Source organism: Elgaria multicarinata, chromosome 1 (genome assembly GCF_023053635.1).
Source record: "Elgaria multicarinata webbii isolate HBS135686 ecotype San Diego chromosome 1, rElgMul1.1.pri, whole genome shotgun sequence".
NCBI lineage: Eukaryota > Metazoa > Chordata > Lepidosauria > Squamata > Anguidae > Elgaria > Elgaria multicarinata.
The window spans coordinates 161,015,290-161,040,869 of NC_086171.1; the positions used below are offsets into that span (position 1 = coordinate 161,015,290).

Here is a 25,580-nt window from a genome sequence, read left to right on the forward strand (position 1 = left end):
TGGCCAATTTCCTCCGGGAAACTCAAAAGCAGAGCTTAAAAGCAGCAGCCCTCTCTTCCTATTGCACCCCAGCTGCTGGCAGTCAATGGCAAACTGCCTCTGATCACAGACGTTCCATTTAGTCCTCCTGGCATTCTCTCTTCTGAGCCTAAGCATCATCACAGGCTGTTGTGAGGATGACATGGATCGAAACCCCCCCCCCCCCCATGCTTTATGCCCTGTGCTCCTTGGATAAAGAGCAGAATGTGAAGACGATGGTGGTCATTAAGCACTTGCTCAGATCCCATCCCCACTTTTCACCATACAGATGTGGATAGTGATCTGGAGGACGTCCCCGGTGCTAATAAAAACAAAGGTGCCGATGATACAGAAGGGAGATGGAGGAATATGGAAGGTGTTTGCTTTGCTTCTTCTCTTCTTGCACCAGGCAGGAGCTTTTAACCCAGGCCTGTCTATTTCTTGTCTTTCAGGTGAAGATTGCATATGTAAACTTCGTCAACCATTGTTACGTGGACACAGAAGTGGAGATGAAGGAGATCTACACAAGCAACCACATCTGGACACTGTTTGAGAACTTCACCCTGGACATGGCCAGGGTGGGTGTTTTGGGTCCTGAACTGTGTTCCTGGGGGAAAGGTTGAACTGCCTTTGGTGAAGAAAAGGGAGAAGCAAATTCTCAGGATGCTGAACTTTTTCTTTGTAGGTTGAAGAGTGCTATTAACAATCTGAGAAAGACATTCTTTTGATAAGAAGATTTTTGCAGACATCTTCTTACAACCCTCTGAAGAAGGCCTTGAAAAGATACAGGCCGAAACGCGTCGGGCTCTTCAACCTTCAAATAAAAAGTTCAGCATCCTGAGAATTTGCTTCTCCCTTTTTTCACCTGATTTGGGTGCTTTTCTCCCCCTATTTTTGATTCTGAACTGCCTTTGGGACTGGGCTCTGGGAAAAGGAAGGCCATGAACCCCTAACGTAGGGCTGATGCGTTTCTGATGGCAGCTACGCAAACAGTTAGTTGAAGGTGAAGAAATTGGTGGAAGCATGACTTCCCACACAAGACCTCCTCTGTCTGTGGAACCCATAGCTGAAGGTGCTTTGTTGGTCTTTAGCAAAAACAGCTCTTTTTTAAAAGAGAGAGAGAGAGAGAGAGAGAGATTCAGTGACATCACATGAAGGAAAGGACTGTTAGTGGCTAGCAGTTCTGATAGAAAGGAGAAAAGGAATTGCAGGCACCAGTGCAGGAATGGGAGGAGAGAGCCTCTAAGGCAGCCTTCCCCAACCTGGTGCTCTCCAGATGTGCTGGATTGCCATTGGCCATGCTAGCTGAGAATGATGGGAATTGCAGTCCAACACAACTGGGGGGCATCAGATTGGAAAAGGCTGCTTGAAGGTGCACTAAATTATTACTTCTAGAGCCCAATGAATTTTGATTTCAGTTATCTTCAGGAACTCTATAAAACAAAACCACACCCTGCATTTTCTGTGTGCACTATTTCACAACAATTAGCCTTGATACCACTTTGGAGTTGTAAGACAGTACGCCTCTGACTACCCAATGCAGGCGGCTGTCAACAGGGAATAGGTTATCGCTGTCATGCCCTGCTCGTGAACTTCCCTTTGGTGCCTGGCCAGTCCACCGTTCCGGCTGTGGAACAATCTCCCCAGAGAGGTTCGCTTGGCGCCTACATTGTTTTCCTTTCGTTGCCAGCTGAAGACCTTTTTATTTCCTCAGTATTATAACACCTAATTTAATTTAAATTTAAACTCTGCTGTTTTAATCTCATATTTTAACCTATATCAATTTTTGCTGTGTGGTTTTATCCTGGTCATGCTTTTTATATTGTATTTTATATTTGTGTTTTTAAATTGTTGGTTGTTTTATTATGCTCTTCATGGTTTTAATTTTTGTGAACCGCCCAGAGAGCTTCGGCTATTGGAATGAAATGAAATGAAATGAAATGAAATAAATAAATAAATAAATAAATAAGACAGAACGCTCTGCTAGACAGACACGTTTCTTACTTTTCAGTGTGCTGAAGCTCTGTGTGCCATGATGTTTTATAGTCATGGGTTTTTGCGTGGCGAGGAATTGCTTCCTCAAATTATACTGTGCTGTTATGGCTACAGGTAATACACATTTGTTCCTTCTTATTTATTTATTTATTACACTTATATACCACTCCCATAGCCAGGGCTCTCTGGGCGGTTTACAGAAATTCTAAAACTGAGATAAAAACAAGTATACAAAATTTAAAACTCTAAAACACAGAACATACACAAGTAAAGTATTAAAAACCATTAAAAACTAAACATGTGGGTGATTAAGATGGCAGAACGCTACAACAGCAGGGACTCTATAGTATCGTAGGATATAGAACCTCTGCTCTGGATTAGAGGCAGCTCTGCAGAGTTCCCTAATTTTGGCAGTGGGAAAAAAGAGGTCGGCCTTCTGGCCCTCATGCCCCCTAGGCTCCTCACATTCTAGAAAGATTACCTTCATGCAGGGCTGGCTCTATCATTAAACAGGATGAGGCAGTCACCTCAGGCGGCAGATGCTGAGAGGCAGAAGGAAGGTGTTCAAGGATTGTGCCTTGCAGCCTATTCCGAACCCTCTAAGATAGCCTGCTGCCTTCAAGTTTAGTGAAGAATGTTGTCCCATCATTAGTATTGAAGACAGATTCATCTGCTGGTCCAATCAATATGGAATGGGACAGGGTGCCATCTTCTCCTTTGCCTCAGGCAGCAAAATGTCTTGGGCCAGCCCTGCCTTCATGCTATGTGCTTTTGTGCTGGTTTGAGCTAATTCACTGTCACTAAAAGTGTGAGCTGGGGAGGCCCAAATTCAAAGCTCATCTCAACCATGAACTCATTAGGGGCCTGAAGCAGCCCCCACCCCAGCTTGATGGGAGGCTGTGGTCTCAGCCTCCCATAACTTAGCAACCTTATGCTAGTATAATAATACTTAAAAGGCTGTACAAAAGGGAAGTACTATGATTTTGTCTCTACTTCCACAGGTGTGCAAGAAACGTGAGAAGCGCTTGGCAGATTCTACCTTGGAGAAGTATGTGCTCACCGTGGTTCTGGACACAATCAATGCCTTCTTCAGTTCTCCCTTCTCTGAGAACAGCACCTCCCTACAGGTACAAATGGGAAATTCAGGTTTCTGAATCATTTCCCCACCTCCTCCAGTACAGGAGAGCAGTTCTTTGGAGCATGCATGGGAATTGGAGATGTTGTCCATGGTGCCACTACCTCTGAGGAATGAAGGCACTGTACAGTTCTGTGTCTACACAGGCCACATGTAACAAGCCTCTTTCTTCTGTATTAAGCCACAGACACACTGGTGACAGGGGGAAAAGGTCCAGGGAAGCTCAATAGTGATTGGGGAAGCCCTCTTCGTGACCAAAATTAGGATTCAGTTTGCATATTCTTCTTCTTACTTGAATCAGGCTAGCAATTTAGGGACTTGAGATTAGAATCTAAAAACAAAAGAGTTGATAGATGCCAGTTTGATAGTGTCACTCTTAGGGCACAATCCTAAGCATGTTTAGATAGAAAAAAGTCCTACAACTCCCAGCATGGCTGGCTGGAGAATGCCGGGAGTTGGAGGATTTCTTTCTATCCTAATATGCATAGGATTGTGCCCTTAAGCATGTGATTGGATTTCCCACGTTTCCCCCCCCCCCCAAAGGTAAATGCAGGTGGAGGGACACGTGCATGCATGCAATCAGATCAGTACCATGGCATGGGGGGAGTGAGTGAGTGGGGGAGGGTTTAACCTTTCCCCCCATGCTATATCCCAATCCATGTTGTGCCCTCCGCCCTTGCTATTAGCTTTCCTCTGGAGAAAACAGCTTCTTTGGAGTGGGAGCAATTTGGATTGGGAAAATAGTTCAGGGGAAAGGGTGAACTACCTCCTCCCCCAAACACCACAACCCTGATCCCATTCAGGCCCCCACAGCTGCTGTTACAACTTCTTTAAGGCACCAGTTTTCCTATCTCCTGCAGTCTCCTCTCGCTGCACCCTAGCAGAAGCTGGTCTAGCAGTAGATGCAGCGTGCCAAAGGATGCTCTTAAATGCCTCCCCTCTTTTGCAGACTCATCAGACTATTGTGGTGCAGCTCCTCCAGTCTACCACACGGCTCCTGGAGTGTCCTTGGCTGCAGCAGCAGCACAAGAGCTCAGTGGAAGCTTGCATCCGCACGCTGGCTATGGTCGGTAAGGAGTGGTACCCATGCATCCCATAGAGGGTCTTCTGGAGGGCCTTTTGTCTGGGGTTTATCTCCTGAGTTCAGCATGAGGAAGACGAAGGTAGTCACCACATCCACATTTTTCAGCCTTTTATCATCAGATCTGGGTTGGGAGGCCTATTCTGCCCTTTTTGGTTGTGCTTTGCTTTGGCATCCAAGAACCCGCCTGGCTGCAATTCATTGTCTAGGTGGCCCAAGTACGACTTTTCCATTGGATCTCTGAGGGTCAAACTACATACTCCAATAATTGTGTGGCTTACAGACCTGTGAGGAATTAAAACATTTTTTTCCAATCCTGTGCACTGTGTGAACAGCACACAGGGAAGGGGGATTGAACCCTTCCCTCCCCAGGCATGAATGAAGATTGCTCTCCTCCCCAATGCATAAAAACTCTCAATGGAGCTCTTAGGAGCCTTTTCCCTCCTAAAGCCAACTCTAGAAGGGGTGGTGGTGGTGGTGTTTGTCCAGGCTTTAGCAGGGGGAGGAAGGGTCCAGCCTCCCTGCAACCCCCATAGGGTTAAAAAAAGAATCAAATCCCCTGACATGGCTGCAAGCCACACAATTAACATAATGTATACCTTGAGCCTTGATTTTTGGGTGGTGTGTACAGTAGCAGAGCAATGTCACAGGTGGCTGTGACCCGGGCAGTCTGCTAGAACCGGGGCTGCAGGAGATTATCTGTGCTGAACCACGGAGTGCCTTCCTTGCTGTAAGCCTCCTCTCCTTCCAGCCAAGAGCCGCTCCATTGCAGTACCCATGGACCTGGATGCCCACGTCAGTTCCCTGCTGAACAGCAGCTCCATCAGCAGCGCACAGAGGAACGCCTCCAACTACAAGACGGCCTCGCGCACCTTCCCTCGCGTCTCCGCTACGGCCAACCAATGGGACTACAAGAACATCATTGAGAAGCTGCAGGTGGGGGGTGACGGAGGCCTCATTGTGGGGCGCGCCCAGTGTGGGCTTGTTATGGAGGCAGGCCAATGGGTGCTCTGCATTCAGGAACAAAAATCTAAATTCTACTTCGAGGGAACCCAAATTCCCTGTTTGGTGTGAGGAAGACATCCAACTGGGTCAGCTCCCCTTACTGCCCCTCAGAAGCAGGGATTGTGTGACCTGGATCATTGCCCTGTGCTTGGTGCCAGCAGATTCCACCCTGTTTTCCCTCCCAAGACAGAGATTCTTGCTCAGTTTCCCCCCTAAAGAACCTCACTTTTTCCTCAACAGCTTTCTTTCTGAGGATCTTACCTTCTAACTTTTCCCTTCTGCTATGAACCAAAACCCAACCTCTTCTCAGTATTTCTTCCTCTTCTCAGAATCCTCTCCTTCACTGCTCTCAGGGACTCCTCCTACCATTCTTCTTCCCCTGACCCTAACCCAACCCTCAGACAGGTCCTGGCACAAGCTGGATGTTCGCAGAGCACTAAAACATTACATCTGCTGCACTGCGTCCTTTAGGCACACTGCTCTTGGGGTCTCCTTTAACACCTGTTTAAGAGGGCAATGAGCTCCACCATAATTAGAAGGCTAAAGACCTACAACACCACAGCATATGAGCCTTAATACCTGCCTAAGCTGCTCCATCTCTCACCCCAATATACCACGTCTGCAGCATTCTCCACTAATGCACTCATTGTAGGGAGTGGGAATGCATGAGAATTTCGTTTTTGCTCACAATGTGGGCATGCCCCTTTTGAAGCTCTGGACGTGAGCACGTGCCTTCCAGAAATATTCGCAAATTGTCGAACATGTGCTCATCTCGTTCCTGATCCCCAGTCTGATTTGCGCAAATTTCCTCAGTAGACTGGATCAGCCCAGCTTTAGTCTATGGAGGAAATCTGTGTACCATTCGATCACTGATTTGCGCACGTTTCCTGTTTGCAGAAAGTGCAGTGATCGCAAACGCAAATGGGAACTGGGCACAAGACGAGCGGTTGATGATGTTCGGAGAATTCTATCGATCTCATAGTTCGCTCATTCGCCCATCCCTAATTTAGCATCGTTTATTTTGTACTATTTATTTTGTTTCTGTTAGTTTTGGGGATGGGCAAATTAAAGAGCCATTCAGAGCACCCTTGCTGCCAGGATAGTCTACCCTCTGGCTTTGCTCACATATTTTCAAGTTTATCTTTGCAGGCTTAAGGACTAGAAACTTCTACTCAGTAGCAAATGTCACACTTGCACTGCATAATCCTAGAATCACACAGTACTCATAGCTTTGCCCTGAAAATACTATACTGTTACAGGACATCATAAATGCCCTAGAGGAACGCTTGCAACCCCTGGTGGAAGCTGAACTTTCAGTCCTGGTGGATGTTCTGCACCGTCCAGAACTGCTTTTCATGGAAGGAACGGAGGCCTACCAGCGTTGCGAAAGTGGTGGTTTCCTCTCCAAGTAAGTGGGTCCTAGGAGATGGTATCAATGCATTCTTTGGGGAGTGGTTCTGACCCCTAGATCACTGTTGTGTGATCTATAATATTGTTGTGTGGTCCAGCTCCATCTCTTGATCTGGTATCCTGGAGCCCTCAGCTGTCCTCTGCTCCTACTGCCCCAGTTGTGGCCACCACTTTAGATGACACCTTGGCCATTTTATTTTGATACTGAGCATGTGCAGCATCATAAGGAACAATGACAGTCAGGAGCGGGGGACACAGGGAGAAGCAGAGCAAAGTGCAGAATTGAAGAGTTAAAGGCTTAGTTTCTTTGCTGGTGAGCCTGAGTGAGGCTGAGGCAATTCGCAGGCTGTCTACTTAGGAATAGGATTCTTGATCTTTCTTAACACACTCGCTCTTTATTGATGATATATGTAGTGGAAATGAGGAGCATGAATTCTTTTTGTGTTTAACTAGATTGGTCCAGCACACCAAGGACCTGATGGATGCTGAGGAGAAGCTTTGCATTAAGGTGCTGAGGACACTTCAGCAAATGCTGGTGAAGAGGAACAAATATGGAGACCGGGTGAGTGAGAAAGCCTGTGCTAACACGTAAGCTTGATTTCATAGAATCATAGAATCATAGAATAGAGTTGGAAGGGGCCTACAAAGCCATCGAGTCCAACCCCCTGCTCAATGCAGGAATCCACCCTAAAGCTTGTGTCTTTAGTAAAACTTCTCAGTCTTGTGTTTCCCCGCTGGGCTTTCTGGGTAAAGAGCCAAGCCCTGGTTCTCCTCTTTCTTAGTAGGAGCCCTTCATAATCACTGGGTCAGCCATCCTTTAATTGCACAAAACTGTTCCAGCACTGCTCTTTTACAGGCTTTAACTCATTCACCGGGAGCCTGAATAAAAAGGGTAGTTACTATTAGAAACATAAAAAGGGCCCTGCTGGATTAGCCAAAAACAAAAGGAGGAGAGCATCCAAGCCAAGCCAGGTCAGAAAAAAGGAGAAATGGGCTCTCGGGATGCAAATAATTTATTTTCATGGAGCCCAACACATTTCGGCCTGTACTTTTTTCAAAGGCCTACATAAGAAGTGCCATGCTGGATGGGACCAAGGGTCCATCTAGTCCAGCACTCTGTTCACACAGTGGCCAACCAGCCATCGGCCAGGGACCAACAAAGCAGGACATGGGGCAACAGCACTGTCCCACCCATGTTCCCCAGCAACTGGTGCACACAGGCTTACTACCTCAAATACTGGAGGTAGCACATCACCACCAGGGCGAGTAGCCATTGATAGCCTTCTCCTCCAGGAATTTATCCAACCCTCTTTTGGAACCATCCAAGGGGGTTGTTAGAAGACAGTGTCATCAGAATTTCCTCTAGCAAGATAATTGTCTCCTGTGATAATATGGTGACTGACAGTCACTGTCTTCTAACAACCCCCTGAGGGAAGGCCTTTGAACAAAGTACAGGCCAAAACACATCGGGCTTTGTGAAAATAAATTATTTGCATCCTAAATTATTTCTCCTTTTTTTAATACTATTTTTTATTGATTTTCAAGTAAGGACAAATACAATAAACACAGAGAGTAAAAGAAAACACTCAACAACAATATAAATGTTCCCACAGTACCACTATTAAAAAGCATGGGTGTTCATTCCTTCAATAAGCACTTGGTACAGAAAAAGATGCAGGTTAAGATAGAACCTCTGACCAAAAGGTCCCTCAGGTCCAACAGTCTGTTTCCTACATTGGTCAAGCAGATTGGAAGCCCCCAAGAAGACATGAAGGCAGTAGTTCTCCTGTGCATACAGCCTCTGAAGATGGAGGCTCCACTTCGCTGTTGTTCGTGAATTTGTCTCCACAAGCAAAGGTCTTTAAAAAAATATCTCAGCAAAAGCTTGCAATTCATCCCATTTCTTTCTCATGCCAGGGCAACACGTTAAGAAAAATGCTTTTGGCTAATTACCTGCAAACCAAAAAGTCTGGTGCCAAAGGAGAGATTGTTGACCCTTCTGGGGCTGGTGAGTGCCTTGCAGTTCTGGTTTTCATCTTCATTTTCTTTGCCTCCTTTCCTCCACATCCCTTCTCTGGGTCCCTTAAATTCATCTCTTCATCTGCTGTCTTCGACTACTTAGGTGTTTGTGACACAAATCTAGTAAAAGGTTGAAAGAGGTTCCCCACCCCTGGTCTACATTGACTGGTGGCAGCTCTCTAGGTTTTCAGGTAGGGGCCTTTCCCAAACCCTATCTCAAAATACCAGGGTTTAGCAAAGCATGTGTTTTACCACTAAACTATGGGAATCTTGCCTTGTCAAGGCCTGAACAATAGTTTTCAGCACACTCTGTCAAGCTATCACTTTAAATCAGGGAGCTATCCGAGCTAAATGGGGAGGAGATTGAAGCCAAGAGTGGCCCAGTTTGCAAATACTATGCATGTATACAAATTACTCATCATCAACTACTAAAACTGCACTGTGCCCCTAATACAGTTCAACCATACTAATGGCTTTTGCATCTTTTTGTGCTTGATTTGGCCCAAGTCACATGAACTGCCTGAGGGAATGAATTAAATGAATTTCCATGTCTGGGGGTGATACATTAACCACTGAATCAGCCTTCCTCATCTTATTAGTTAAGTTATAAATTTTAAAGCTGTTGAACAGGCTCTTCCCATAATATTTTTCTGCATCCAGGCCAAGACCAGGACTGGTCAATCATTGCCGCCATTCAGTGCCGGCTGGACAGAGAAGGGGCCACCAAGCTGGTGTCAGACCTCATCATGAACACCAAAAATGAAAAGATCTTTCAGGAAAGTATCCGCTTGGCCATCCGACTGCTTGATGGGGGCAACACAGAGATACAGGTATTGCGTTCGGAAGACTTTCCACTGACCCCTGAGATAACTACCCAAGGGTTCACATTATGCTTTTGGTACATTGTAAATTCTGATTCCATACTATGAATGTGGAGTACAATATTTCATTCATGGCAGGAACAAAGTTACCAGATTTAAACTATTCATCATGGGTAGCTTTACCGCCGTAGAATTTTTATCGTGTAGCAATTATCTGGGGTGCCCTAGAGCAGCAAACACAAAAACGTTAAGTGGAATAAACTCCATTTTGTTGTTGTTGTTTATTCATTCAGTCGCTTCCGACTCTTCGTGACTTCATGGACCAGCCCACGCCAGAGCTTTCTGTCGGCTGTCGCCACCCCTAGCTCCCCCAAGGTCAAGTCTGTCACCTCCAGAATATCATCCATCCATCTTGCCCTTGGTCGGCCCCTCTTCCTTTTGCCTTCCTAGATAGACAATTGGTTCATGGCATAAGTAGAAGAAAGAATGAGTTGTAAGACATCTAGTCAGGTTTCTTTTATCATACCCTTGAGAATTTTAACTGCTGTAATCTATTTTCTTAAATAACATTTGCTCCCTCTGCTGGGCATCTTTAAAATAGCATGTTTTGCCCATCTCCCCCGCCCCCTGTCAGCATTCCTTTATTTCGGAAACATGACCTGGGCATAATTAACTCTGAAAAACACATAACTAAATTTGTTCTGATTTAAGTTCTTAAAATCCTTATAAAAGCCAATAGCATTGCAGGTTTCTGACACAAAAATGAATTACAATCCGTCTAAGATTTTAACTCACTACGTCTGTGGAGAAACTGGTGATGAAAAATGATATATCGTAAGTCTGATAGCGTGGACCAAACCACTGGCTGCTTCTCCTGGCATCCTTTCTCCTTTTTTGTGTTTTGTTCTTGAAACGTTAGTGTAATATGAGTCCTGCTTGTTGGGCTTCAAAGGGTAGGAATGTTGTGATGATGTGCCTACCAGATGAATTTTAAACCTAAGAATTTTAAGATGTTGTGATTATTTTAATACTGTATTGGTTTTATATACTCTTTAAACTAATTTTATGTATTATATTTTATTTGGTGTTGTTCCCCACCTCGATCCAGAGGGAGAGGCGGGTAATAAATAAAATAATAATATGATACCTGAGACCTTTTCGTTGGGGATGGCCCTGGAAGCAATGCTGGGTGCTAACTGGGGTGTGTCTAACCACTGTGCCTGTCTTCTCTCTTCCTCCTTTCTGAAGAAATCATTCTATAACTTGATGACCAGTGACAAGAAGTCAGAAAAGTTCTTCAAAGTTCTGCACGACAGGATGAAGAAGGCCCAGCAGGAGGTCAAGTCCACCGTAACTGTGAACATGAGTGACATCGGGAACAAGCCTCGGGAGGACAAAGACTCCCCGGATCATAGCAATAAAGGTAATGTGGAAAGGGAGGATTTTCCTTTGAGCTCGCCTGGGCATGGCTAAGGAATCAGCAAATGCCCTACCAAGTCAAGAAAGGACACAGTTTTACACATGTTCAGACAGTCCCATGCTGACTGAGGAATGCTGGGAGTTGTAGGACTTTTTTCTTTCTTTGGATGATGCTAACAGCAAGGGAGAGGCTCAGGGTAGCCAAGAGGGATCATAGAATCATAGAATAATAGAATAGTAGAGTTGGAAGGGGCCTATAAGACCATTGAGTCCAACCCCCCACTCATTGCAGGATGCAGGATGCGGCCCTTTCTCTGATGAGTCAGACAGGCTGTACTCCTTGGCTTTAGTCCATCTGTTAGAGATTCTTAGGGATTGTGCCCTAACCATCTCTAAAAATGGCTTGGATTCTAGAAAGAGGAACAATACTTGCCTCTTGAAGAATGCGAGACTTCAGCCTGAAACTCATGCTTTTCTCCAACTACTTCCTGACCAGATGGTTCCCTAAGTATTCAGTCAACTTGATCATTACTAAACAAAAGTAGTGTTAGATGCAAAACGTTGCTGAGAAGCCAACTCACAGTATGTATGAAGGGCTGTCTATGTGATTCAGGCTGACTGTAACCAAGTAAGGGAAACGCCCAGTTATCAGTGTGTGTGTGTGTCCTTGATGTGGTTATTGTCAGTCTGAATCACTTGCAATTCATCTTCCTGGTAGCAGCCATGCTGCAGGATAACAAATGAGCCAGTCCTATATCTTCCCATTACATAGTTTTAAATGGGCCATTCTGGAATGCCAAAGGGGTGATATTTCTTATTCATTTATTTTATTTACAATATTTATATTCAGCTCTGTATCCAAAGATTTCAGAGCAGTGAACAAATAGAATAAAATAATAAAAACGGAATAAAAATGTTATTAAAAACTACATTTTTAAAAGAACAACGTTCAGATAAAACCATGGCCAGTCATGGCCAGTTTTCAGAACAGCGTTTTCAGGAGGCACCAGAAGCAATAAAACGTTGGTGCCTGCATGACTTCCAAAGGCAGGGAATTCCATAGGAAGGGGGCCACTACACTGAAGGCTCTTCTTGTGTTGGACTCCAATCGGACCATAGGTTCATGTGGAACCACCAGGAAATGGCCTTAGATGACCTCAGTGACTGGGCAGGTTGGTAAGGGAGAAGGTGCTCTCTCAGCTATCATAGTCCCAAGTTGTGTCTTGACCTTTTGGATGATGCTTACAGCAAGGGAGAGGCTCAGAATAGCTGTGGTCCTTTCTCTGAAGAGTCAAATAGGCTGTACTCCTTGGCTAGTCCGTCTAGATAGATCACAGGTGCTTGTGTGCTAGCAAGGGATGAAATGTGGATTTCATTGCAGGACGAGTAACCACTTTCATGCTGCCTGGTGCTCCTTCCCGCTACCCAGTGAATGTAGGGTTCCGGACTGGCCATGATACAAGAGACAGGGGGCAGAACAATGAAATGGGGATGTCCATTTTGATCATGGAGCCAATCCTTCGCTTCCTGCAGCTGCTGTGTGAGAATCACAACCGTGATCTTCAGGTGGGTCTCCATCAGTGAAATGGCTGCCTTATGTGAACCTGCCAGTGTCATGGCTGCTGTTATCAAACAGTTCACCGCTAAGATGCCTCTTTCATTCTGCTCTGTGTTTTCCAGAACTTCCTCCGCTGCCAGAACAATAAGACCAACTACAATTTGGTGTGCGAAACGCTGCAGTTTCTGGATATCATGTGTGGTAGCACCACAGGACGGCTGGGCTTGTTGGGCCTCTATATCAATGAATACAATGTGGCCCTCATCACCCAGACTCTCGAGACCCTGACGGAATATTGTCAGGGACCCTGTCATGAGAACCAGGTAACCCAACCCTTCTCATGAATAAAATCACATTGTTTTGTAGTGAGGTGAAACAGCTGCCAGGAAGGTCAGCAGGCCAGCTTTGGTTTACTTGCTCAGGATAAGGCAATGCTGGACAGAGCGTTGATGCTTCCTGCAATGCCTGAGCATCTGAACAGGAGCAGGGATTTGGAGGCAGCTGCGAACTCTTTGGGTAACTGCATGTATTAATCCACAGAGCTGCATTGTGACCCACGAGTCGAATGGCATCGACATAATCACCGCCCTGATCCTCAATGACATCAGCCCCCTCTGCAAGTACAGGATGGACTTGGTTCTTCAGCTGAAGGTAGATGGGGCAGCTAAAGAGCCTGGGGTGGTTCAGAAAGGAATGGGACGGGATTATTCCACATTATTCTATCACCAATCTGCAATCTACGTTTGAGGTTGCATATTTATTTATTTCATTTCATTTCATTTCTATACCACTCAATGGCCGAAGCTCTCTGGGCAGTTCATAATGGCAGTTGCTCTCCTGGATGCTGGTGTGAAAGATTTTTTTTTAAAAAAATTTGTATGATTCTCTGACCGTAGGACTAGAACAGGCTTGAAAATCATAAAGTCTGTCTTCTTACACCAAGGCAAGGTCTTGTACGCACCAAGCGTCTTCCACTCCCTGCCTTCCCGGTGCCCATCCTTCGTCACAATACATGTCAGTTACAGAGAACAAGTGTGAACGAGCCAGGAGTGCCTGTATAATTCAAGAAATAGATGAGTAGACCTCCTTCCCCTATATGTACCCAGCCGACCTTTAAAGTGGTCAGAGGAGGTCTTGCTGGTCATTCTGAAATTAACGGGACGTCACCATGCAATACCTTGATGGTGGACCTTCTTGGTAGCAGCATCTACTCTCCGGAAAACCCTCCCTTGTGGAGTTTGGGAAGCAGGAGGTGTGCCATCTTTCAAACACCTCCTGAAATGTGCTTGTTCACCTAGGTTTTCCCTGGCTTGTAATTAAATTTATCACACTGCTTCATCTTACTGCTCTTTGTATTGCTCTTATTGTAATTGGAATTGTTTTCCCTACTGTATTTTAAATGTGATTTTAATATTTCTATGTAAACCGCTTAGGGGTTTTATTATATTTAGCGGTATATAAAATCACAAATAAATCAGTAATGAAATGGACTCAAGCGTGTTCACGAAGGAAGTTAGCAAATAGAGCTTGGGTGAGAATTTCTTCAAACTTCCGATATACCCATCACCTGTTCAAAGGAAGCAGAAACATACTGCAAAACACTCACACTCAACAGCATCATAGTAATATTTGATGTCCTAGAACCAGGGTGGCCAATTGGTGGCCCATGGGCATATGGATATGTGAAGTTGCCTTCATGGCTATTGGTCCATCTAGCCCAATGGTGTCCACTCTGACTGGCAGTGGCTTTTTCCAGAAGAGGTCTTTTAACTGGAGATGCTGTGGATTGAACTTTGGAAATCATACAGTGTGTACTTTATGATGGAGCTATGGCCTGCATATCCAAGATGGGTTTATGTGGTCTCTAAGGGCTTGTCTATACGCTCTATATACTCCAGCGTAGCTGCACAGTTGCACCCCATTGTTTATATGACTTAGCTGCCAACTTGCAGCCACATTGTGCTATTCTCTGCAAAGCTGCAGATTTTTGATGTGTCTTTTTTCCATGAGTTTTTACTATGCTCCAACATCACCACGGCTTTTTGTGTGTGTATCAGTGGTGGCTTCAGTTTGAATTAAGAGAGAGGGTGAAATTATACTATTTTATACTGTTGCTTTTATGTTTTTGATGGTTTTAAATTTTGTATACTTTTTAATGTTCACTGTTTTTAACTTTTGTGAACCGCCCAGATAGCTTTGGCTATGGGGCGGTATATAAATTAAATAAATAATTAGGGGGCAGGTCCCAGTGCAGGATAGGCGGGGCAATACAGGGCAGGGGGTGGACTCCATGGTGACATTAAAGTCTCATTCTGGAACAAAAGTAGGAACAGTTATGTATAATGCATAAATTCAATGAACTCTAGCAGTGCAGATGTGCAGCTACAGGCTTTCAAAGCTACAATGTTGCACAGAGTTGCCAGAGAACAAACGAAAAAAGGTTCTGGTGGTTTTCAGTCACTTGATATTTGCTGCCCATTACCGTCTGACAACAGTGCTGCAAATTTTCCTGTTTGGATAGGCCAACCCCACTCCTGCCATGTAACCCTATTAATGCTGCTTCGCAGCAGCGATGCTATGGGTTTTGGGGAGAATCGGTAGGTAAAGCAGCGCCATATAGATGCCTCCCAAAATGTCTTGTGGAGATGAATCAGGGATCTCAGTGTGGACGAATCCATGATGAGTCATTTCCACCTGCGGATTTAGCCTATTCCTGCAATGTGCAGGGGGTTGGACTTGATGGCTTGTAGGCCCCTTCCAACTCTACTATTCTTTGATTGTAACTGTTGGGTTCTGCTGCTTTTGGTCTCCCCTCCTTACCACTCCTTTTGAATCCTGACTTTGATTTGTGCTACAAATTCTGTTGTAGCCTTGATGAAGGGTGGCTGATTCTCTGCAGAGGAAGGGAGTTATAGATGGATGGTTTTAGCATCCCTTCAATCTGCCGTCTTTCCCTCCCCAGGACAATGCCTCCAAGCTTTTGTTGGCCCTGATGGAGAGTAGGCATGACAGTGAGAATGCTGAGCGGATTCTCATCAGTCTCCGGCCGCAGGAACTGGTAAGGAGGCTGAGGAAGTTGGGAATGTTTTGCTTGGCGGTTTCTGCTTGTGCATTGGGGTCCACATCATGATTGAAAGCAAGGAGGAAGGGACCTGAATTCCATGCAACCTCTTGAGTGAGTGAACATCAGCTAGAATATAGGATAACAGTTCCCCAAGCAGCTTCTCATCCTTCTCCTTTACTTAATCCCAGCTTTGCAGTAGATTTCCTCTTGCTAGGGCTGTGTAAAAATGCAGCCAGCTCTACTTCATGCATATGGAAGCCACTTGCTCCGAAGTAGCTAGCCTCACCCTACATCATGGCAGATGGGTATCCTCATTGGGACCTCTTCAAACAAGGCAGTAACCCTTTGCTGCCCATTTGCACCATTTGCTGGGGAACATGGGTGGGAGGGTGCTGTTGCACCATGTCCTGCTTGTTCATCCCTGGCTGATGGCTGGTTGGCCACTGTGTGAACAGAATTCTGGACTAGATGGACCCTTGGTCTGATCCAGCAGGGCTCTTCTTATGTTCTTAACAATGTCAACCCTTTTGTGAATTGGCCAAAAAATGAATGGGTTACATGCAACTTATTACTCAATTTCATCTGGGTCAGGAGTTGACCCAGATGAAGAACATTTGTCTTGCTCTCTCATGGTTTGGCAAGAATTAAAATGGAATAAGGAATTGGCATGGAGAATGGGAATGTATGGACTCTAGGAGAGGACAGGGCACCCATGTGGATGGAATAAAGACCTGTCCACGGCATTAGTTCTACCCTCTAGCCACTGGACTTTCTACTCATAATTTCTTGATTCTGACATTTTCAGTAATTTCCTTACAAGAACTAGAAATATAAAAGCTAGGAATGTTCTTCCTAAACACAAAAGCTTCCTAAACACAAAAGCTGAGATTCACTGCAGGTAGTGGGTGGTGTCCAATGGGGTGTATCCAATCTTCATTAATTTAAGCATCTAATTCATCTAATTTCAATGGGTCTATTCTAAGTAGGATTAACTTTGGATACAACCCTCTCTGCCTGTGTAGCAAGTCCATAAATATGCAGGATATCGCCTGTTTATACCAGGTTACTATACTAAAGCCCTACCCGATTCCTGGTTTAGTGTTTGGATCTTACTTGCAAAATATCTTACAGGTTGATGTCATTAAGAAAGCCTATCTTCAAGAAGAAGAATGTGAGAATTCTGAGGTTTCCCCTCGGGAAGTTGGACACAACATCTACATTTTAGCCTTACAGGTATCCTTTGTCAGGATGTTCTATGCGTTTGTAAAATTCCTTTCTCCTTTTCTATGCTATAGTGTTGTCATAGGAGGGATTAGAAAGGGAAGCTGTCCCCCCCCCCACCACCATTTCATTCAGCCCAATTAAAATAGTTTCTCAAGCCCAGCGCAGGAAGATCTTGGCTTCAGCTGAGATGCAGATGGAGCTTCAGTGTTGATTCATACATGTACACATTGTCAGAGAAATTGGCAATGGATTCCAATGAGTACAGATTTCTATAAATATGACCTGTGGGTGCTGCAGCAGACCAGCTTTTTCCAAGATGTGTGGAATTGCAGATAATTTTTAAACTGGGGGGTCGGATTTGCACAAATTTGCACTTGCCCTAATGCACATTAGCGTTAATTCACACTTGTGAGTGGAATGAAATTCTCGTACATTTCTAAAAAAAAATCCAATTCTATCAATGAGCAGACAGTGGAACAGAAGATGGCTGCCAAACTGTGAAACACAGGAGGAACGGATTTAACAAAATCCCAAAATTCCTAACTCTAGCTTACTTCCTATGGAAAGAAATGGGAATTTGGGCTCCTGTTCTCCCTTCAAACCTATATCAGCTTGACACTTAAGATGTAAGCATTGACTCCACCTTCCTACCCACATGCCCAGATCAAGTCTGTACAGCTCCTTATTTTTCTAAGCAATGTTGTGCTGCCAGCATGGACTTTAGTGACATTGTACCCCCATATCATAGCTCCATCTAATCCTTCAAAGAAGAGTAATGGTACAACTGATTTGGACATATTTGGATGTTAACAAAGAAGTAGGGAGAACAGGAAAAGGAAGAGTAAGTGATGCCCTTACTGGCCTGGTTCAGACAACACGCTAAATTATGCTGCTTAACCACAAAATGGTTAAGGGAATGCATTGATGGTTAATGGTTAATGCATTCCCTTAACCATTTTGTGGTTAAGCAGCATGGTTTAGCGTGTTGTCTGAACCAGGCCTTTGTGTGAGTAACATCTAAAGGAGAACGGTCTTGCATCTCACCTGGGGGATGTGGCAACAGAGTTCCAGTTGAGACACAGTAGAATGAAGTGTGGGAAGGAGCACTGTGGGCCATTTATTTATTGTATTGTATTTACTACATTCCTATACCTGCTAATAGAGAGAGTTTTTTGGGCGGTTCACAAAAATTAAAGACCAAAAATACAACTTAATAAAAAAATAATATAAAACCTTTAATGTTTAAAACAGAATAAAACCAAAGTAAAAAAACAGAGTAAAGGCCAGCAGCAGACTAAAGCTCTAAAAAAAGATCACATAACATTGCCCAGCTAGTTCTCCGTAATGGCTGCATCCATCCTTAAAATCCAGTGCCAGGCTAAAACCATTTCTCCAGTGCGTGTTTAATGATGAAGGGCCAAGCCACACATTTTCAGTCTGTGGCAGCCACTGGTTTTAATCAGCCCGTGAGGACTTTTAGACACCATACTTGAACCTGATCTGGTCATGTGCATTTTGATTAAGAGCTAATAATTTTTTGAGGGCTGTGATTGCTTGAAATTTAGGTTGCAATGACCCATCCACAAATGACTCCAAGACAACACTCAAACTCTTGTTAATCCAAGCTTGTTGCCTCTCTTAACATTTCCAGCTCTCTCGGCACAACAGGCAGCTTCAGCATCTCTTGAAACCTGTGAAGCGGATTCAGGAGGAGGAAGAAGAGGGGATCTCTTCTATGGTATGTATGTGCCCCTCGGTAATCCCATTAAAAAAGGGAGGAAGTACTGCCCACATAAATGTGTCAGTGCTGGCGAGGCAGAGTTCTGTGGGAGTTTCCTATCATATCATTTTTCATCTGTTTAGGTATTCCTGTGAGGTGAAGTGTAGAGTTGGTAAAGCTTCACTGATCTTCAAATATCCAATTCCATAATGACATTAACTAAGGTTATTGTCACTATCCCAGCTTGTAAGGCTAGGGGTAGGCAACCTGGTGCTTTCCAGATTATTTTGGACTACAGCTCCCATAATCCCATAACTTTGGCCATGCTGGCTTGGGTTTATGGGAGTTGTAGTCCAAAACATATGGACAGTGCCAGGTTGCCTCTCCCTGTTATAAAAGGCATTATTAAAACTCTATTGAAACTACTGAGGTGTTTTGTGGTGGTGAAATCAATGGCAACAATTGGTTGACAAACTGCTATGTAATTGAATGTTCACAAACATTCTAACTGCTGAGGGAATGAAACTGTCAGTATCAGTATGTTTGAAAACAGTCCATCTGTGAGGGAAGTGAAATGTCAGTTTGCTGGGATTAAAACTGTACACAGACAGATTGGCTAAAGGGAGAGGGCAGAGCAGGCAGTGGACTTAGAAACAGGTAGAAGTGACAGAGGATTGAAGAAAAGTTGGGCAAGGAAGAGAGGAAAAATACAGAGCTGTGGGGTTGCAGGAAAAGTTCAAGTATGTTGTAAGGACAAGAGAAACTGATATTGTTGGCAGAATGGGGATGGAGGATACTTAGTCACTATTATTGTTGTGTATATAATGTGGTTTCTATTTGATGTGGTATGGCATTATTGTGTAACTTGGATTTGTTAGCTGCCTAGAGCAGCTTTTCGGACAGGCAGTATTGAACTTAAATTATAAGAGTTCTAGGCAGTCAAGGAGGCTGGTTAAAAGTCAGGGTGGTGAAAGGATGCAGGATGGAATGGCACTGGGTTCAACAATAGGTGGCAGAGGCACAGAATGGAACGACAGGAGGCCATTGCTTTTTGGCCATAAGATTAAGATCAAGAGAGAGGAGCCAAGAAGAGAACTGAGCTAAAAGATAACCTCATAAAGAGCCTAGAGCCAGAAAGGGAGCGAACAGGTAAGGGAGCTTTGGAAGCTGGAAGATTCTAGGGCCAGGATACAATGGGGCATAGCTTCACTTTCTGAGTATACCAAGTTGTGGCTTCTCTTGTTTCCACTGTAGTATGTTGGGAAAAGACACACCAGGTGAAATTCCCCCTACCACCAGTCACATCTGCCATCAGAGCAAGTGAAGGCAAGGCAAACAATAGGCTGGATCACTTTGAGTAACTTCCTTCAGTGATCAGAGATCAGTGTGGTGGGCAGCGGCACCATCCTTCACTTTATCTTGCCCCCTCTTCTTGGTGATGGCAGCATGGCTTTCTGAGAGCAACAGCTGGTACCGCCTCTGGAGTGGGCAAGGCATTATTCTGGCCCCACCTCCTTCCCTTAAGGCAATATCCCATCTGTGGGATACAGTGGCACTTGTAGGCCCCTAATCAATCTGATGAATTCCTACCGTATACTTCCATTGCCAGAAAATCTTAAATATTGCACAGCCTTTTGTGAAATGCCCATAATTATAACATTGGTGAAGGGGAGTCCATATATTGCAGGGACTCCTGAGAGGAAAAAAAAGCTACGGGTGGTACATTATACCAGATTAGAAAAAGAACCAGCACACCCAATGTAGGACTTTTCTGGACGCTTGTACATCCTTGTGCCAATTTCATATGGGTCTCTGGGCACACATGCCCTCACCTCCTGGTAGAACTTTTTTATATAGCAATGCAGGTGAGATTTTCCTGTAGTTGAGCCAACTTGCTCTTTACCTTCAGAGATAGCAAAATCGACCACTTGACTGCGTTTGTTTGCTCTCGTAGCTTAGTCCAAGACCATGATCACTATTCAGCTGCAATTCCATTTCTGTGGGGATTTATGGGCACTGATTTGTAATTTGTGGATTAGTGGTCTTTGGCTGTAATTACTGTGGTGAATTGAATAGCTGTCTCCCAGGGGAATTCCAGGCCCTGTTTACACTCACTGTATTTGCTCCCCTTTCCCCAAAGCTTGTCAGGCCTAGTAAATACAAGGAAATGTGTTGTTAATATATAGAAGGAGATCCCTGCAGGCTTTTTCAAGCTGCAGTGAACTGATATAATTTCTTTCCCCTTCTTTTTCACGCAGCTCATTCTACACAACAAACAGCTGACCCAGATGCTGAAATCAACAACTCCTGTCCAAGAGGAAGAGGAAGACCCATTAGCATATTATGAGAAGCACACGTCCCAGATAGAGGTGCAGCTCACTATCCCCTAGCTCTTTCTACACAGAATTAGATTTGTTTTCTAATATCTAGTGTCCTGATTTCCCTTTAACATGATCTAAATTATGTAAAACACAAGTTGTTATCTAACAACAAGTGGATAATCTGCTCTGAAGTCACAATGAGTCCAGCAGGCAAATGTGCCACAGCTCTTCTGTTCACCATTGGCTTGGCTGTTGTGATGTCACAGAATAACAGGGCAGTCTAGGACTAAGCAAACAATGCTGAAAAGGGCTTGGAAGAATCTGGAAATGGAACTCTATAGCCAATCCATTCTGCATTGAGTATGTGGTTCAAGGACTGCATTATCACTGACTCCTAATTACAGGGTTTAGGGCTCACTGTTGAGATTCCAGCCCATCCAGGAATGGAAGCCCTTTCTCCTTGTTTCCCATCACCTTTGTTCCCATTTGTGAGCTCTAGATCCATGCAACCAGAGCTAAACAGATGTGACATCTGATCAATGGTCTCCCTGTGTGGGGTTTAGGTAATAGTGGTGGTGTGCTGTGATTGAATGTTGTGCCATATCCTGTACTATGTTGAAGCAACGCAGGCTACTTCATGACAAAGCTGTGAGGTGTATTTGTGGGGATGGCTATTTTCTAATTTATTTTCACCTCCCATTGAGTTCAGTGTAGGGGAGAAAGGGAATGCTGGGAGTTGTAGGACTTTCTTCTGTTTAAACATGCATAGTATTGCACCCTAAGAGAGACGCCGTGGGGTTGACTCAATCCAGATTCAACTTTATCACGTTCTTTCTCCGATTCTGAACCATGTAAAAACATTTGTGGTGATGGTTCCTGTTGCCAGCCAATGCGGCTGCACTAACGCAAATTCCAGGGGTCTGGGCAATGCGCTTCAACCTATTTATTTCCTGTCTTAACAGCTCATAGGGTGGGGATACTTGTTGGAATAAAAGGGGCACTGATTTTAACTGAATATTTTGTACATGCTGTTTTAACCGCTGTTACCTGTCCTGAGCCATTAAGATGGGGCAGGCTAAAACCACAGTCCCCTCCGAACCCTATAAGTTTTGTAACTGCAGATAAAAAGAAACCCAATGATGCCTCATTCCCTGCTTTCCTCCAGATCGTGCGCCTGGACCGGAGCATGGAGCAGATCATCTTCCCAGTGCCCAGCATCTGTGAGTTCTTGACCAAAGAGACAAAATACCGGCTGTTTACCACTACGGAGCAGGACGAGCAGGGCAGCAAAGTCAGTGACTTCTTTGAACAGTCGTCCTTTCTCCACAATGAGATGGAATGGCAGAAGAAACTGCGTAGTAAGTCCCGGACGAGACTGTGGAGTTGCTCACGTCACTCTCATTTGGGATGTGGAATTGCATGTCAGCTCAGGTCCCTGCTGCACTATGCAGCACCTGTTGAATTTTAGGCGATGGATAATAAAGTGACATTTACTGACTTGAAATAAAGAGCTTATATTTCCTGGCTTAGAAATAGGAGCGCAGGAGGCCCATAATACTCACCTCAAATTCAAGGCAAGCATTTTGCTCCCATAATTCTTCTTTGGCTCTGATTTATTTTTATTTTATTTATTATTGTATTTATATCCCGCCTTTGTTTCCTGCAAGGAACCCAAGGCGGCATACATAATCCTCCTCTCCACTTTATCCTCACAACAACAACCCTGTGAGGTGGATTGGGCTGAGAGTTTGTGACTGGCCCAAAGTCACCCAGTTGGTTTCTATGGCTGAGAGGGGACTAGAACCCTGATCTCCCGACTCACAGTCCGGCACTCTAGCCACTACACCACACTGGATCACTGATTAAAATCAGTCAGAGGTTTGGATAATATTGTAGGTCCCCCCCAAAAAAAGATTCTCTAAGAGAGCCAGGGGCAGAGGATGCTTTCTAAATATCCCACAATCCCAGCATGAAACTATCTTTTTCCATATGTATTGATATTTCTAAAATGGTTTTTCCCCATCTGGCAGTAGTGGCATAATATCATCAGGTTTTATGATTTTGTGTTGGCCTACCTGGCTGTATGTCCCTTTAAGCAGGTATGTTTACGTTCAGAAATTCTTAGTAATGTTTTTCTACAGACAACAGAGGAAGAAAGAAGGATATGAGGACATAATCCTGTGCTACAGTATACTGAAGCTTGATGAGCCCAAGCTATGTGCTACCACTTGGAAATTGTGTCCCCGTTTCTTGCAATTGATAGCGTTTGCAACTAGGTTGAGGAAACAGGAGTATTGATCCCTGGCCTTGTGAATAATTGTACTGAGATTGCTGGGTCTTTGGGGAGGCCTGTGCTACTTCTTAGAAGCAGACGATATTCACTCAGCTTTGCTTCTCATTCTTCCCATAGGCAATCCACTGATGTACTGGTTCTCCCGCAGAATGACACTCTGGGGAAGTATCTCCTTCAACCTGGCTGTCTTCATAAACATCATCATTGCTTTCTTCTATCCTTATGTCGAGGTGTCCTCAATGGGTATGTGCTCCATCATGCTCACTTCAATTTTTACACCATCACTTCTGGCATTCACGTATCCCTTTCTGGGGACACTCTGCAGTTGTGTCATCTGAACAAAAAAAAATGTTATCTGGAGTGCTGTGAAGCTACAGAAAACTTTGCTAGCTAGGCCTTTGCAGCCAACTCTTTGGAATTACTCTAACATGCTACCATTTGAAAACCACCAAACATTTATTTATTGTCAGTCACAAAGGTAGCTGTGTGGGCCATAAGAAAAACCTCCAAAATCCATATTAGTATAATATTAATATATTTACTGGGCCTACCAGAACGTCACCCCTCAAAATATGCAAAACTGTGATCATGCAGACTTCGAGATCTTATAAAGGGGCAGAGATCTCGAATGCTTACACATTTTTTGTGACCTTTGGTTGGTTCGATAAAGGTATTACACCAATATGGATTTTGGAACGTTTATTTTTTTTGTTAAAGTTAAAAATAAAACCCCTCTGGAAATAACCTTTCAGTGTAATCACCATGTCTTCGGTAAAACAGTAATAAAAGAAGTGTTATTCCATTCATGAATTGTGAGAGTTTCTGGCTTGATTTGTGAAAAAATACTTGTAAGTCTGATAGATTGTGCATACCTTGATTTGGTATTCTAATGCAAATGCATCCCTTTAGATCTGGGTACGCCAACATCACTGGGTGCTTTGGCAGCAGCCGTTAATGAACTGGGGTTGGAAATGGTAAAGGTATTGTAGGCAGCTGAGTCAGGATGTGGCTTGTTTAGCCCCATGCAGGTGTGCTGCTGTTGAATGGCTAGCTGTGCCCAGTGTGCTTACAGGCTGATGACATCTTTCATCCATACTAGGCACTGCTGGCTATGCATTAGCAACAAACATGCGCTGTCTGTGCAAGCCACTCTCTGCCTTGACAGACACCTGCCAGTAAAGGCACAGGGTTTCCTTTCCTGCCAGTGGCTTCCCAGTGATGATGGCCACTTACTGCATTCAGTTTCACCTCGCTGACTTCCACTGAGCATGTGCTCAGCTCGTATTTATTTAAAGTGAAGTCATTAACTCTTTGGGCTCCCAACGTTTCTCTCATTCTCCAGATCTATTGTTGTGTAAAGAGATAACATAACAGCATATCTTACAAATATTCACTCAGCGTGGCTGCTTAATTAGTGTATCTGTCTGTTTTCCAGGATTGTTGGATTCCCCATTGATCCCCCTTCTCTCGTGGTTTTTAATCTGCTTCTCTATCATGGCTCTGTTCACCCGGCGCTATGGTGTCAGACCACTTCTCGTGGCACTGATCCTGCGATCCATCTACCATCTGGGCATTGGCCTCACTTTGAACATACTGGGAGCTCTCAATGTAAGGCACCTGGCTAAACTGAAATCACACTTAGGCTGCAAAGTTGCACACACTAACCTGGGAGTAAGCCCTATTGAACAGTGGGGCTTACTTCTGAGCAAACATGTATAGGATTGTACTGTTAATGTACCTTAGGTTGAGCTCTCTGAAGCAGAGTTCACAGTTAAAAAAATAATCAGCTGAAGGTATTGGGACAATTCCTAAAGCTAAGTTCGGTTCTTTGCCTGTGCAAATGTAATGGCAATAGATTTATGTTAGTGTTAAATGAAATCAGAATTCCAAAGTGGCATAATAAATATAAATTCACTCTGAAAAGTAACTGCTTGCCCCCTACCCTTTCTGTCTTGTGATTGCTTCACAGCTGACAAATAAGATTGTGTTTGTGGTAAGCTTTGTTGGCAACCGTGGGACATTCATCCGAGGATATAAGGCCATGATCATGGATGTGGAATTTCTCTATCACGTCGCCTACATCCTGACCAGCGTCTTGGGGCTCTTTGTACATGAACTCTTCTACAGCATCTTGGTACAGTAGTCTCATCTGTACAGGGACAGGTTGTGGTTTATTAATGATGCCTTTTCTTTTCTTGCTTTTTATTACCTACCTGCCCATTGTATGCATAACATTTTGCCCATCTTTATGTCTGTCTTGTTCTGCCTAGCTATTATTTGTTGCATTCACTGGAAAGACATATGATTTACTAGTTAGATTGGAGTGTCCGTGATCTGGGAATAGTGAAGCCAAGATCCTAAAGCAAGAGACTGGGGGTGGCCAGAGTCCAAAGGTTTTTGCATTCCATATTTACATAGTGACCATATTTACAGTACATAGTTTATCTATCATTAAAGTAGGGATGCTGATGTTTAGTGGAATGGAGTGTAGCCAATC

At 44.2% G+C, this 25,580-nt stretch overlaps 1 protein-coding gene across 2 annotated transcripts in view; it reads left to right on the forward strand.

Annotated features, from left to right (window-relative positions):
* ITPR3 (inositol 1,4,5-trisphosphate receptor type 3) overlaps positions 1-25,580 on the forward strand; it is a 130,242-nt gene that overhangs the window by 94,351 nt on the left and 10,311 nt on the right. For both annotated transcript variants that reach the window (XM_063141290.1, XM_063141299.1), the window contains exons 32-51: positions 471-596; positions 3,015-3,140; positions 4,098-4,218; positions 4,981-5,165; positions 6,494-6,642; positions 7,098-7,206; positions 8,562-8,652; positions 9,324-9,493; positions 10,733-10,907; positions 12,285-12,469; positions 12,584-12,784; positions 13,002-13,112; positions 15,424-15,519; positions 16,657-16,758; positions 18,401-18,487; positions 20,728-20,838; positions 21,956-22,148; positions 23,201-23,326; positions 24,519-24,691; positions 25,053-25,217. In XM_063141290.1, the coding sequence (XP_062997360.1) occupies positions 471-596; positions 3,015-3,140; positions 4,098-4,218; positions 4,981-5,165; positions 6,494-6,642; positions 7,098-7,206; positions 8,562-8,652; positions 9,324-9,493; positions 10,733-10,907; positions 12,285-12,469; positions 12,584-12,784; positions 13,002-13,112; positions 15,424-15,519; positions 16,657-16,758; positions 18,401-18,487; positions 20,728-20,838; positions 21,956-22,148; positions 23,201-23,326; positions 24,519-24,691; positions 25,053-25,217 (2,802 nt within the window). The remainder of the gene's footprint in view (positions 1-470; positions 597-3,014; positions 3,141-4,097; positions 4,219-4,980; positions 5,166-6,493; positions 6,643-7,097; positions 7,207-8,561; positions 8,653-9,323; positions 9,494-10,732; positions 10,908-12,284; positions 12,470-12,583; positions 12,785-13,001; positions 13,113-15,423; positions 15,520-16,656; positions 16,759-18,400; positions 18,488-20,727; positions 20,839-21,955; positions 22,149-23,200; positions 23,327-24,518; positions 24,692-25,052; positions 25,218-25,580) is intronic.